Source organism: Epinephelus lanceolatus, chromosome 13 (genome assembly GCF_041903045.1).
Source record: "Epinephelus lanceolatus isolate andai-2023 chromosome 13, ASM4190304v1, whole genome shotgun sequence".
NCBI classification, from domain to species: Eukaryota; Metazoa; Chordata; class Actinopteri; order Perciformes; family Serranidae; genus Epinephelus; species Epinephelus lanceolatus.
The window spans coordinates 10,796,378-10,810,393 of NC_135746.1; the positions used below are offsets into that span (position 1 = coordinate 10,796,378).

Genomic DNA, 14,016 nt, shown 5'->3' on the forward strand with positions numbered 1-14,016 from the left:
GCTGATAATTGGTTTCTAATGTCAGATAAACCTTGTTCTGGATCACCGGCTCTGACAGCCATTGGGAGACGCTTGCTTTCAGAAAGCCCTGTTTCGGTTAGGTTAAGGAAAAAAATACTGGACATTTTCCGGAACCTCACCCATTGGTTTGTGGACTGCCATTTTGAAGCCTCGATTTTGGCATTTCATCTGTTGCCATCTGTTTTTTTTTTTTTTTTTGTAGCCAGAAGTGACCAACTTTGGACGAGAGGTTGGAGTGTTGGAGGAGTGAGGGTTGGATCTGACTCACAGACTGTAGCGACGCCCTGCAGACAGCCTGTCACTGAGAGCATTCCCACCATGAGCTGACCTCGCTTTAAGTCAGATATATTACATGATCAAATGAACACACAGTAACATAACCCTGGTTTACTGAACCAATGAGCAGAAATATCGAGACAGGGCCTCGAGTTGTGCATTTCGGCCCCGCCCTTAATTATGCCCTGCACAGTTGTCATGATTGTTGAAATTAGCTAAAGAGACCAAAACCATTTTTTGTACCAGGCTGTAAAGATGTTTATTTCTGTTGGGCATTTGAACATGGGGTTCTATGGGGATTGACTCTGTTTTGGAGCCAGCCTCAAGGGGTCATTTGATTAACTGTTTTTGGCATTTCCGCATTAGATTTCTACCAGAAATCTAATGCGGAAATGCCAAAAACAGGCTTCCTGCCTGAGGGTTAACTTCTCCCATGTGTGCTCTGATAAGTTGAGGTTAAGAAGAATAATGTTTATCAATGACCTTTTTCCTAAGACTAAGATAAGATGTTGATGAGCTAAAAATAGATTTTTAAAAGTATGCCAGGATGAATGTTTGTTTTTCATTGGCGTGACGAGACATGACTAGTGGTGGGCTATCAGACCGTATGCAGTGTGAGATTGGAGCACCAACAGGTTGGCAAAAGCCAGTTAATAGTTGGTGCCAGGATATTTCCCCTGCAAAGCATTTACACTGAAGCAGTATCAGCTGTCGTGAGTTTTGAGCTGTAATTTGACAGTAAATAAGCAGTCGTGTGTGTCCGACTGTGGATGGTGGGACTGTTGAATGGATTTTGTTGGTCTGTTTGTTGGTTGCAGCGGAGGCTGTTAGCCACTAGCTCTGCTTGTTAGCCGCTGAACCGCAGCAGCATCATACAGGCAGAGCGAGCATCGGTTGATTCCTGCAGGACTCCACTCAGATCCAGGCTGTCTCGAGAAAGTTTATGGTTTGTTTGCTGTTTGACAGGCAGGTAGTAGGCTCGGTTATCCGTGAGTGAAGCTGTGTTGTAAACAGTCTGAACCCAGCAGAGTTTTCTCTGTAAGAGCTGAAAATCCAGTTTTAATCACTGACTGAGACAACACGAGTTTAAACCTCCAGACTAACATGCAGCACATTATAAAGAACTCTGACAAAGTTATTTTTCTGCTTTTAACTCAAGTCAGAGTTTACAGTGACACATGGGACTCAGTCCTTAATCGTATACACTCCTCTTCCATGTGCGCTTGTCATGCACTCTTGCAGTTTTTATATTGCACGGATGAACTCCTACCTCTACATGTCACATGTGCGAGACAGACAAACAAAAGAAAAGGAGGCAAGACTAAAAATAAAAAAAGAACTGGAGAGAAGACTGTCAGACGGAAAGGTAAACACAGCGAGACAAGTACTGACTTGCCAGGATGACCATGTCCATTCCCCAGAAGATGCTCATGATCCATCCAACCATGATAACAGCTGTCAGTATCTGAATGAGGGCTGCTGCCACGTTGAGCCAGAACACACAACAAACACCTCGCTCTGAGATCAGCTCGCTGCGAGCTCCACACAGCACCGTGAACGCTGAGATGAAAGTACCTGTGGGACACAAACAGCAAAAACATCCCGTTACCAAAAACGACACGGTTCATTAAAAGGTTTGTTTTTTAACAGTCCCGATGTGGTGCTTTGGTGTCAGTGCATTTGGCTCTGGTGATGTGTTTAGCTCAACATGATGCAAAGCCTTGGAAGGAGTTTTCCAGTCTGGTTTATTTCCCAATGAAGTTTACCAGACACCAGACTTTCCAATGAAATAAACCAGAAGAGATGTGTGCTTGCCTCTAATGAAAAACACAGCTCAGTCGCCAGAAGAAGGCATTGTACATTTCATACATGTCAGTGTTACTAAAGTGAGGTAGTATATGAGTTGAGTTTGTCATTGGGAGGATGGGATGTGCCATATCATCTCATTCACGATGATACTGGTATAATTTTTAATAACATATGGAAAATTCATATCGTGACACTCACAGTATTTATACTTGTTGACATTGACGCCATACTGTTACCCACGGCAACAACAAGCATGGCTGAAAGCGTAACTGTCACCGACTCTGCAGTGGTTCTAAAAAGAGGAGCAGCTTCAGTAGTGTGGAATAAACTGTGGCGTCCTCAGTGTTTTATGAACAGCCCCGGACTTCTTAGACTCTTGTAGTGACTTGCCGCTCAGAGGGAACTCATTCAGCGGCTCCTCTGGCAGCAGCACAGAGTCTCAACAAAAACTACACATATGTGAGTGTGCAATACTTATGGTATCATAACAGCCTGTTACAGGCTACAATGTGATGATTAGAGGAGAAATGGCAGAGCATAAAGGTCCAGAATATCAAGAATATCATCATCACAATAATACCCTGAAATATCATGATATTATTTTAGGGCCATATCGCCCACCCCTATTGGGAGGTGGAGGGGATGGCGGACAGCGCAACATCTAGGCGAGGCAACTGCCAAACTGCAGACCACAGTTTAAGACAAACAAACAACACAGATTGTTTTTTAGTGACCCTTCACTGCAGCTCCACCAGTGTGACTGATTAGAACGTCATTAGCTTTGGAGGCATTTGCATATAAAACCAAGTATTTATTGACCAGAGTTTTGTTGCTTTAAAACCATGAATATCTGGACCAGATGTCATTACAGTCTGTTCAATAGCTGTCAAGATATTTTACTAAAAAAATGTATTGTGAAAAGTCAGGGGTGACAACAGCAAAGTTCCATTAGCCAAAATAAAAGCATTGGAAACAGAAAAACACTCTCCACTGCCCAGAAGAAATAACAGGTTCACATTGTGGAGTGAAGCCATTTGACACAGCGATATCTCACACCGTCCACTCAGTGTCCCCGAGTAAATGTGTCAGTATTTAAGTGGCCGCCGTCGTGAGTATCTGGCCACGGCAGTAGTGGATCTATTCCTTGGGAAAGAGCACAGAAAAGTACACACGCACACATATCGCTGCTCACATCCACTTGGCTGAAAATGGGATTGTCTCTGTGGACAATCCTCGTATGCCTGATGAAATCCAATATTATTCCTTATCTTGTTATCTGGAGACCTGGACCTTCCCAGGCCCCGCTCATTGTGGAGTAAATGCATTGTGTATGTGTGTGTGTGTGTGTGTGTGTGTGTGTGTGTGTTGTGTCACACAGAGACGTTTGTGTATCTCAGTTCACACCAATCAAATTATTTCATTACAGGATGTTTCCATGACAACCATGAATTTTACTCTGTGTATCACGGGTCTACCTCATGTTGACAGTGAAATATCAAGATTTACCTACTTAACTATCATTGTACCAGCCGGCAGCGTTTCGTTGGCGTCATTTCACATTGATTCTAGCAGTGTCTATTTATTTTTTTGTGAATGGGGCGACTGTGATGCAGTTGATGGGTGTGGTGCAGTGAGCACCACAAGCAGCCATTTAGTTCTGTTATGCTAGAGAGAAGGCAGATGTCTTTATGGCTGGTATCTCCAGCACTCTCCAATTAACACCAAAACAACCTAGATTGATAAATAGCATTACAAATGAAACCAGTCTTTCAGTGATTACAGGAACACAGATAATACTGCAAAAATATAAAGTTTTGGACACAATACAAACTGCACATTTAACAGTGAATCACCATCCAAAAATGATGGATTTTGGGAAATGTTCGCATTGCATGAAGTAGCATACCCTCGACTACTCTACATTTCCAATGTGCTACAGAATGTTTTAGATTTTGTCTCATTTATCATCAAAATGAACCCAGATCTGATTCCCAAAACGAAAAACACAGACGAGGACGAAGCTGAAGCTGAAACGTTACAGAAAAAAAGACAGTTTTGTGAGAAATGGAGGTTTGGTGATAACGGCTTTAAGGAGGCAGGCTACACTATGATGCTGAGGGTGCAGTAATGAGCTGTAATGTATGTCGGCAATATGCTAAAGAAAAAAAAAAAGTAACTTGTTTGTCATCGGTAAACGATGAAGCTGGAGAACATCCATGACTATGAACGCAGCAAGTGTCACATAGCCTGCTACGTTACTGTAAATTATTGTTATGTTTGCAGTACAAATGTTTGAAGTACAAAATGCAAATGGAATTTTGAGCTCAAAACTTGACAATATTAAACTAATTTTACTTCAAATTTCACTCTGGCCTCTCCTTTAAGCTTGTATTCAACACAATGCTGTATTATCTCAATGAAAAGTACTGAAACAAATGTATATGTGACAGAAAAAGGCAATTCATTATTTTAACTGGTAAAAAATATGCTTGGCCGGTGGATTTTTTTCATCTACCAGTCCTCTTGGCAGGCGAGCCAAAAAGTTAATTTTCAGCCCTGTTCCCACCCAATTGAGAGAATAAATATTGACATTGTATGTTTATGCAAACTACAGGTATGTAGCTTTTGTACATTATTACAGTATGTTGAAACTACATTTAAATAACACTGCAGGTAATGTGTGGTTAGGTTAAGGCACAGAACCATCATGTTTTGGCTCAAAACACCTGGTTTTGGTGGCACAATCATGGCTGGAAATGCGGCCAATGTCCTAAAAAACAACCGGTTTTGTTCTTTGTTGGTCTTAAACACTGGTCTGCAGCATGACATCTGTTGGGTATAGCTGTGACGCCCTCCACCATCCCCTCCTTCTCCCGACGAGGAAGTCAGCTCATAAACATGTAGTCTGAACTAAGTTGCTTTAGAAATGTTGATGTGATAAGTATGAAATGTACAAATGTCACAATTTGTTGTTTGCAGAAATGTACAATGCCACATTTACCTCTGGTGACTGGACTGCATTTACCAACAGCATTCTTAAATAACTTTACATCCATGGGGTTTGTATAATTGAGCATGTTTTTAACTCAAAGGGGGTGATCACACAGAAATGAGACGCGGATGCTTCAAAGACGCTTGAAACGCTGGTAGCGCTTATTCAATGCGCGCTAGCTACTGGCATCTGACGCTCAAAAAGTTGAAAATATTTTAACTTTTCAGCGTCTATGCGCGTCTAAAAAAAAGGCGTCTACAAAAACGTGCGTCTAAAAAGACGCCAGAAAAACGCCTGTCTAAAAAGACGCTTCAATGCTGGTCAGACGCGCCGTATCATAGGAAAACAATGGTTTTACTGGCGTCTCGTTTCTAGCATTTCATCTCGGTGTGATCGCTCCCTAACTCTGATTTGTGAGACATGCCAGTCATTGAATTCAGACTGAGTAAACAGCCTTGATGGAATTCTGCATTACAGAATTGTTATTGTTGATAAAGTGTCCCTTAACTGGCTTGTTAAGATAAGCTGAATCAAATAAAATATTAGAATGTCTTTTGGTTCCACTCAGAATATTACAGAACCTTTTTTTAGATTGTGTTTATTCACAAAGTCTCATTGAGTATAAACAGTCTTTTGCAGAACTGTCTGAATGTGAGGTGTTTTCTTAATGTTTGAGTCATAAAGGCAAAGGAATGTTTTGATTTATGCAAAAATCATAAATTATACACAGAGTCAGCTGATGTTTAGACCTGCTCTTGGCAGGCTTTTTGTACCCTTTTGCAAATACTGAATTGACTGCTGCGAACACTGAATGCCACACAAGAAATGCCTGGTGGGCGTTGTGTGCCTCATGGCCTTGGTCCCTCTCTTTCAGCTAGCTCCATTTCTTGTCACATTGGAGGAATTCAAATAACGGAACAAGCCGAGCAGGTGGGGGGAGGGAGGGACGAGAACGGCCCAGCTGCCAGCTGCATCTTGTTTCTCGGGAGCGAGTAAAGGCCAAAGTCGACTCATGTAGAAGTTTCTTATCACTTTTTTCTCTCTCAGTCTGTTTCTCTGGTTTTCTCTCTGTCTCCGTCTCTATTTATATCGCTCTCTTTCTCATTAATTGTAATCATACATTTTATTTGTATAGCGCTTTTACAGCTCTCAAAGACTATAAGTTATCAGGCAAGCTAAAACTGAGAGCTCTGTCAAAACAATTCTTTCTATAGAAACACAAACATACCAGATATACCCAGTTGGTCCCGTAATATCTGACAAATCTTTATGTGCACCATAATATTTACTTTCACATGCCCTACACTGGCCTTTTTTGGAATGGTCTCCAAAAAGTCAACTGTGGTACAAGCACAATCCCAGAATAGTAAGCAGCCCAGTAAAAAAGGAAGTGCAATGTTTACATGTGGACAAGGAAAGATGAATTGGACATTTACTTTTCCTTTCAGGCTTTTAACCGATGCTCATTTCAAAGCATCTCACAGAAAGAGCAACAGTGGGCTAAAATGAGATTCCACCCAACGCCGTTATGGTCTGATCAGACAGAAACATTTTCAGGGCGCAGAGGCCACGCCCACCAGCAGATGCTCTGGCTGCTGGTGGAGCTGCCCACCTCCACACATGGGCCATGATTGACAGCAAGCTGGTGGCTGAATGGTTACACATCACTTCCATCTTTGGCAGGATTTACACATTCTGGTATGTTTTTCAGATACCAGTCATGTGCACTGCGTTCACTCAACAGTAGTTTTCTCATCATAAATGTTGGAAGAAATTGGTATTTGCTGTACCTACAAACATGATCAACGTTTACATCAATTAGGGCTGCGACTAACGATTATTTCCATTATTACATGTAAAATGTCAGGCATAGGAAAATCAATTTGCCACAGCCCAAAGTACCATTTTCAAATTGCTTGGTTTGTTTGAGAGTTCATTCAAGAAAATGAGCAAATAATCACATCAGAGAGATTAGAACCAGTAAATATTTTAGCTTTAAAAATGCCTTACACCTGCAGTAACCAATTATTTGGCCACATGAGGGCATAGCCACACGAATGTAGTCTGAACAGGGGTGCTATAAGAGAAGGCAGAACACTGTGGCAACACAGTAATAAGATGTGTCACAGTGGCCCTATACTTTTTGGATGTTCGTATATCCTGTCTAGGTTGGAAATGAGCAAATAAAACTCTGCCCAAATTTGTTTTTGTATAAACCCGAAGTTGCGCATTTAATCTTTTCGGCCCCTTTATGGCATTTAAGACTGTTCTAGAGATTATTTTTTTGTGTGAAATGGGATGATGGAAATAGGATGACATGCAGCAAATGGCCGCAAGCTGGAATCGAACCCATGGCAGCTGCGACAATGCCTTTGTGCATGGGAAGCCCGACCTAACCACTGAGCTACTCGGAGGTCATGGAAAATACATAAAAAAATGCAACTTTTTAGGTTGTAATCGCGCTCATTGCCAATCTAGATATGAAAACGATTATTCAGATCTACAGACCAGACTCAAAATCACAAGAACAGGAACATAACACATAGCCAAAGCCCAATCTCCAAAGACATATGCAAGCTGGCCAGCGGCAGCAAAAAATTACATTACAGAAAGGCCCTCATTAGGGCATCAGTGTCCAGACTGTCCAAAATATCGCCATGAACATGAAGGAGAGCAAGGTGTTTCAGTCATTTTTGAGTCATCAGATGGCACAGAGTGGAAAATATTAAATTTATTTAATTGTATTTATAGGAGGTAGGAGGCCCCCGGGCAGACCCAGAACACGCTGGAGAGACTACATATCTCATCTGGTCTGGAAATCCCTTGGGGTCCCGTAGGAGGAGCTGGAAAGTGTTGCTGGGGTTAGGGATGCGACCTGGCCCCGGATAACTGGAGGAAAATGGATGGATGGATGAGCTGACATATCATCCATCAACTTTAAGTTCATATGGTGAACCTGTTAGCAAACTGTTGTCTATCTACACCCAGCATTAGCATTCACCTGCAGTCGTGGTACTGGCCATCTGTTGAATATAGGTCCAAAATTCACTCCAGTTTTAGCTCCGTTTTTGGTCTCTACCAACTTCTGATGGAAATATCTGTCCCTTTAGCTTCCAAATGCTCCACTTTGTTCGCCAGCTTGTTGTTAAATCTCTGTGTTAAGATATAAAGTGTGCGAGGGAAGACAGATTGCATCAACATGGAGCCATGTTGCTTTGATGCCACATACGGATGCCTATACAAGTTGCACAGTCTGGATCGACAATAACAAAACATGACACTGCTGTTTTCCCACTTGCCTCCTGCTAGTGACTCCTGTCGCAGTGCACGTAGTCATTTGATCCCTTGTTGGTACACAAATATTGATTAAAGCATCTTTAATTCACTGTAAACCAAACCTTTTAGCTCTAATGTCCAGGGAAAATTCACCTGATATGTGTTTGATCAGTGATGCTTTTGCAGAGCAATGCTGGTCTGGTGTTGTTCCAGTTACTGGCATCCAAGAGATCAGCATCAGAGTTCTGTGCTTTCTCATTATCCTACCAGTGTCTCCTTTGTTTTATGATTGGAGGTTAATGAAACAGAAATAATTCATGGCTTTGAACATGGTAGCTGTTGGATGTTACGGGAAATATGCCATATCATTTGAAGGAAATGTTTTCTTAATGAAGATGAAGTCTAACACCGCAGGCAAATTATCAAAGCAGTAAAAAAAAAAAGCCTCTCACTGTTCCTCACTTTGTGGCTGCTGACCTCATATGGCACCTTTTAAACTGCACTTTAGTTGATCTGAACAAAGCAAACCATGAAGGAAATAGCTTTCTGTGAACGCAAATGTGCAGTTAGATAAAGAATAGAATATACATGTGCTCAATAATCCTCCGCTGCAACAATAAAGGTTCATTAAATCTTTAATCTTCTCGGTTTGAAAAGTCTACTCCAACAATTCTGCGTGTGTGAAAAGCTCTTGGATCCCCTGTGTGTCACATGTGGGAGATGTGTGTGTGTGTGTGTGTGTGTGTGGGCATGTGTGTGTGTGTCTATGTCTGTGTGCCTAGATATTACCCAGACTAATGACTATAATTACACAGAGAACTCCACAAAGCACCCACTGGTAGTGTGGGAGGTTAATGATGGAGTCTAAGAGTGTGAAAGACAGAAAGACGGAAAGAGAAGGAGACATATATGGAGAGAAAAATAAAGGGAGAGTGGACGGAAAGAGAGAAATTCAAGGAAAAAGACAGGTGCACTGTATATCGTTGTTGGGCAAGGTACTTTAACACATAATTTTTCAAATTACATTGGACCAGAATTATCAGATTCTGATAACACAATAATTTAATTTAAAGTATCATTGTTGTTTTATTCTGTAAAAATTGTGTACTTGTATTTGTGTTTTTGGCCAGCGTACATCACATGTCCTTCAGTAACAACTGTTTTATCCACAAAATTTTCAGCAAATCTGCAAAAGGCAAATGTATGCACTTTTCCTTCCACTATTGTTGCGTGAATATTGGGAGTTGGTCCATTGAGATAAGCAGTAGAAGAAGAGGGTGTAACAAGATCATTTAATTCAAAAAGTGCCAGTCAAACCTCAAAGAATGGAAAACAGTGGATGTTTACAACAACACAACATCATATGGTTCCTATGATATCTTACAAATTAGCACCCTACTAATGGTGTCGTCACATACATAACGTAACATTGCATCCTTAAAGTCACATAGGTTAGGTTTGGGATCAGTGGGATCAATAAGTTGATCAATATGTTGATTAAGATGGCTGGATCAATTGGCCTGACTCCAGATTCTCTGGAGACCGTAACAGAGCTGATAACCAGACGGAAGCTCCATAGTATTTTGTCATGTCATGGGACGACCATCCCATGCACAGTATCATTAAAAGGAGCAGCAGGAGCAGTCGACTCCTATTGCCAAAATGCTCCATTGAAAGGTTCATGATTAATTTGGTCCTACAAGCAGTTAGGCTTTGTAACGAATAATGCTGTCTTTTCTTACCATCTATTTATTCATTGTGTCTATTAATTTAGTACACACAGAAATGAATGACGCTGTTATTATCTGCAAACTGTTTGCATGGTGGTACTTTGGCATATTGCACTTTTGTGTTGGTATTGGTTTTTGACTGTCGTGCTAATTGTTGCAATGGAACTATGTTAGCTATGCCTTGTGTTAGCTCATGTGTGGATTCTGTCTATGTCTTTTTGTTTATGGTGCCCAACTAGTTTCCCCCTCAGGGATTAATTAAGTCAATCCTATCCTATCCTATCCTATCCTATCCTATTCCATCCCATGACATCCCATCCTAGCCTATCCTACCCTACCCTGCACAGGTCTCATAGGGGGAAGTCCTGTGTTTGTTTGACCCATCCACCACTTCAACCTGTCTCCTTCTGCAGACTTTCGCTTTTTATACAGCTTCCCTCTTCACCCCCATCAGCGTATTGGTCACGTGATCACAGACCTTCACATTACATGGCTTATAAACAAATGCTGGTGCATTACTTTTTGTAAGTAAACTCATAAAACATTGCATGAGAACAGCCTGATGTATACTAGAAAGACTTGACAATGCAAAAAGAGAGTTTTAAACCAGTGGTTCCCAACTGGTAGGTCGTGGTCCAAAAGTGGATCATGGGTCCATTCTGAAAGGATTGTTAGTGACTTGCACATGTGTCAAGTTTGTTAAATACATGCTTTATTTTGAAGCATAGTGAATTTCTGGCACAAAGCTTTTATTTTGAAGTCCCATTCCCAGAGTAAGTGAATAACAGACAGCTACTTAACAGAGGCAGCAAACTAGCATGACGACATGGCCAAACACAGTTATGACAGTTGGGAATCACTGTTTTAAACAAATAATATCACAGCTATTAGCTCTTGGAGGAGTTCTGGCAACAGCCCAATGGACATACATAAGTGCAGTAAAAGCCATCCAAGGATGACGGACAGATCTGACAGAGGCGTATGCAATCATGGTTCATCATCATTCATTCGCTCAGTCTCTTTCCATTGCACTTAGCTGCATTTACCCTTTATTGATATACCAATTTTTCCACCTCCCTCAAATGTATATTTCTAATCGTCATATTTCGAAATGTTTTTTAATTTTGGGCATTTCTGCTCAGCTTCTCTCATACACAAGTGAAAATGCAAATAAAGCAGGTGGATGGGCAACTTGTGACGGCCTGACAGCTTAGCACTGCTCCCAGTGCTTGCTCTACAACCATGCATCTTCTGTAATTACCACGTGTGGAAATAGAAAACAAGACATTCTGGTTTAACGAGCAGCCTGTCTTTGATTTAGAGGAAACAACTGACTTCCTTGGCCCTAATCTACAAAAACAACATCAGGAGCATTGGAGATGAGACGGAACAGGTCACAAGAGACATCAAACCATCCTGCTGTCACATGGGAATGTTTGTACATCGTCGCATCTCTGATAACACCTCAGCAGCTGCAATTAAATCAGCAGTACGTTATGTTGTGCAGTATAGAGCCTCTTTTAAGCCTTGCAACCATTCACAACTCCGTATAAGTGACTGATTCTTGGTGCTGATTAGAGTCAGACTACACTATGTGGGTGGTGAGGTCAGGCATACCTTGCAGCAAGTTCAAAGTTAGACTTACTAATAAGTCGTAATTAATTTTGTTGAAATGAGGACGAACAATAATGTCCTCAGTTTTTTCTTATATTCACCGAGAACTTATTCGGTCCTCGTAAAGACAGAAGTCCTGAACTGCACACACAGACACACACACACTCCACACATCCAGAAGCAAGATTTCAACATGACGGCGTACACTGATGCAGTGTCTCCACAATCACATACCATCAATCACACACACATGACCTCTGCGACCCACGCACTCACATCCAGGGTCAAATCGTATATTCACTGTAGCTGTTGGTGTCAAGCCTCACACTTTCCAAACCTCTTATGGCAAAAATTGTAACACATCTCAAGTGGTGAGCTGTGGTGCCCTTCACAATAAGTATGTGTAATTATTTACAAGCCAACAGCTCGTTAATCTGTTTACACTACAATGACTAACAGCTTCTCTGGTACTCAATAGATATTTGTTTAGTCTTCATTACATTGCAGGGGCAATCTGAGGTGATGGCAACATGACGTCAGGCAGGATTAATGTAAAGTTAAAACAGGCGGACCAGAGAGAAGTGGGTTGTCAGATTGAATCTACTGCCAGCTGTAAAGCTCTGAGTGTAGAATAGACTCCTGAAACAACAGCCTATATGGCACTGGTTCCCAACCTGGGGGTCCTGTGGTGTGTCTTCCTCAAGCTTGGGTCCTGTACCAGAGTCCTGGGAGTTTGAGGGTTCTGCACAGTATCTTAACTGTTCCTAGGACTGCACTCTTCTGGACAGAGACCTCAGATGTTGTACCTGGAATCTGCTGGAGCCACTCTCTCAGTTTGGGCGTCACAGCCCTCAGTGCACCGATCACTACTGGCACCACTGTTGCCTTTACTCCCCACATCTTTTCTAGCTCCTCTTTCAGCCCTTGGTATTATTTGAGCTTCTCGTGTTCCTTCTTACTGATGTTGCCGTTGCTCGGATTGCTACATCTATCACCACTGCCGCCATCTTCTTCTTCGCCATCTTGTCGATTAACATGACGTCTGGTGGGTAAGCCATCACCAGTTTGTCAGTCTGGATCTGGAAGTCCCTCAGGATCTTAGCTCGGTCATCTCAACCACCTTAGGAGGTGTCTTCCATTCTGACCTTGGGACTTCCAGCCCATACTCAGTGCAGATGTTTCTGTACGCTATGCCAGCCCCTTGGGTATGGCGTTCCATGTACTCTGTGCCTGCTTCTTACACCCTGATATTATGTACTGAACTGTCTCAGGAGCATCTCCGCACAGCCTACACCTTGAGTCCTGTCTGGTGTGGTAGACCCCTGCTTCTATTGATCTTGTGCTAAGTGCCTGTTCCTGTGCTGCCATGATTAGTGCTTCTGTGCTCTCTTTCAGTCCAGCCTTTTCCAGCCACTGGTAGGATTTCTTGATGTCGTCCTCCTCTTCTGCATTCTCGGGTTTCTGCTGCCTGAGGTATTCACTTAGCAGCTCATTTTTTGGGGCCATGTTCCTGATGTATTCCTGGATCTTGGTTGTTTATGTGTGTATATATATACAGTACAGGCCAAAAGTTTGGACACACCTTCTCATTCAATGCGTTTTCTTTATTTTCATGACTATTTACATTGTAGATTCTTACTGAAGGCATCAAAACTATGAATGAACACGTGGAGTTATGTACTTAACAAAAAAAGGTGAAATAACTGAAAACATGTTTTATATTCTAGTTTCTTCAAAATAGCCACCCTTTGCTCTGATTACTGCTTTGCACACTCTTGGCATTCTCTCCATGAGCTTCAAGAGGTAGTCACCTGAAATGGTTTTCCAACAGTCTTGAAGGAGTTCCCAGAGGTGTTTAGCACTTGTTGGCCCCTTTGCCTTCACTCTGCGGTCCAGCTCACCCCAAACCATCTCGATTGGGTTCAGGTCTGGTGACTGTGGAGGCCAGGTCATCTGCCGCAGCACTCCATCACTCTCCTTCTTGGTCAAATAGCCCTTACACAGCCTGGAGGTGTGTTTGGGGTCATTATCCTGTTGAAAAATAAATGATGGTCCAACTAAACGCAAACCGGATGGGATGGCATGTCGCTGCAGGATGCTGTGGTAGCCATGCTGGTTCAGTGTGCCTTCAATTTTGAATAAATCCCCAACAGTGTCACCAGCAAAACACCCCCACACCATCACACCTCCTCCTCCATGCTTCACAGTGGGAACCAGGCATGTGGAATCCATCCGTTCACCTTTTCTGCGTCTCACAAAGACACGGCGGTTGGAACCAAAGATCTCAAATTTGGACTC

General features: G+C 42.2%; 1 protein-coding gene across 1 annotated transcript in view; it reads right to left on the reverse strand.

The window, feature by feature from the left end:
- Nucleotides 1-14,016, reverse strand: part of stum (stum, mechanosensory transduction mediator homolog) — a 44,138-nt gene that overhangs the window by 11,268 nt on the left and 18,854 nt on the right. The window contains exon 2 of the mRNA XM_078173719.1: nucleotides 1,690-1,872. Coding sequence (XP_078029845.1) covers nucleotides 1,690-1,872 — 183 coding nt within the window. The remainder of the gene's footprint in view (nucleotides 1-1,689; nucleotides 1,873-14,016) is intronic.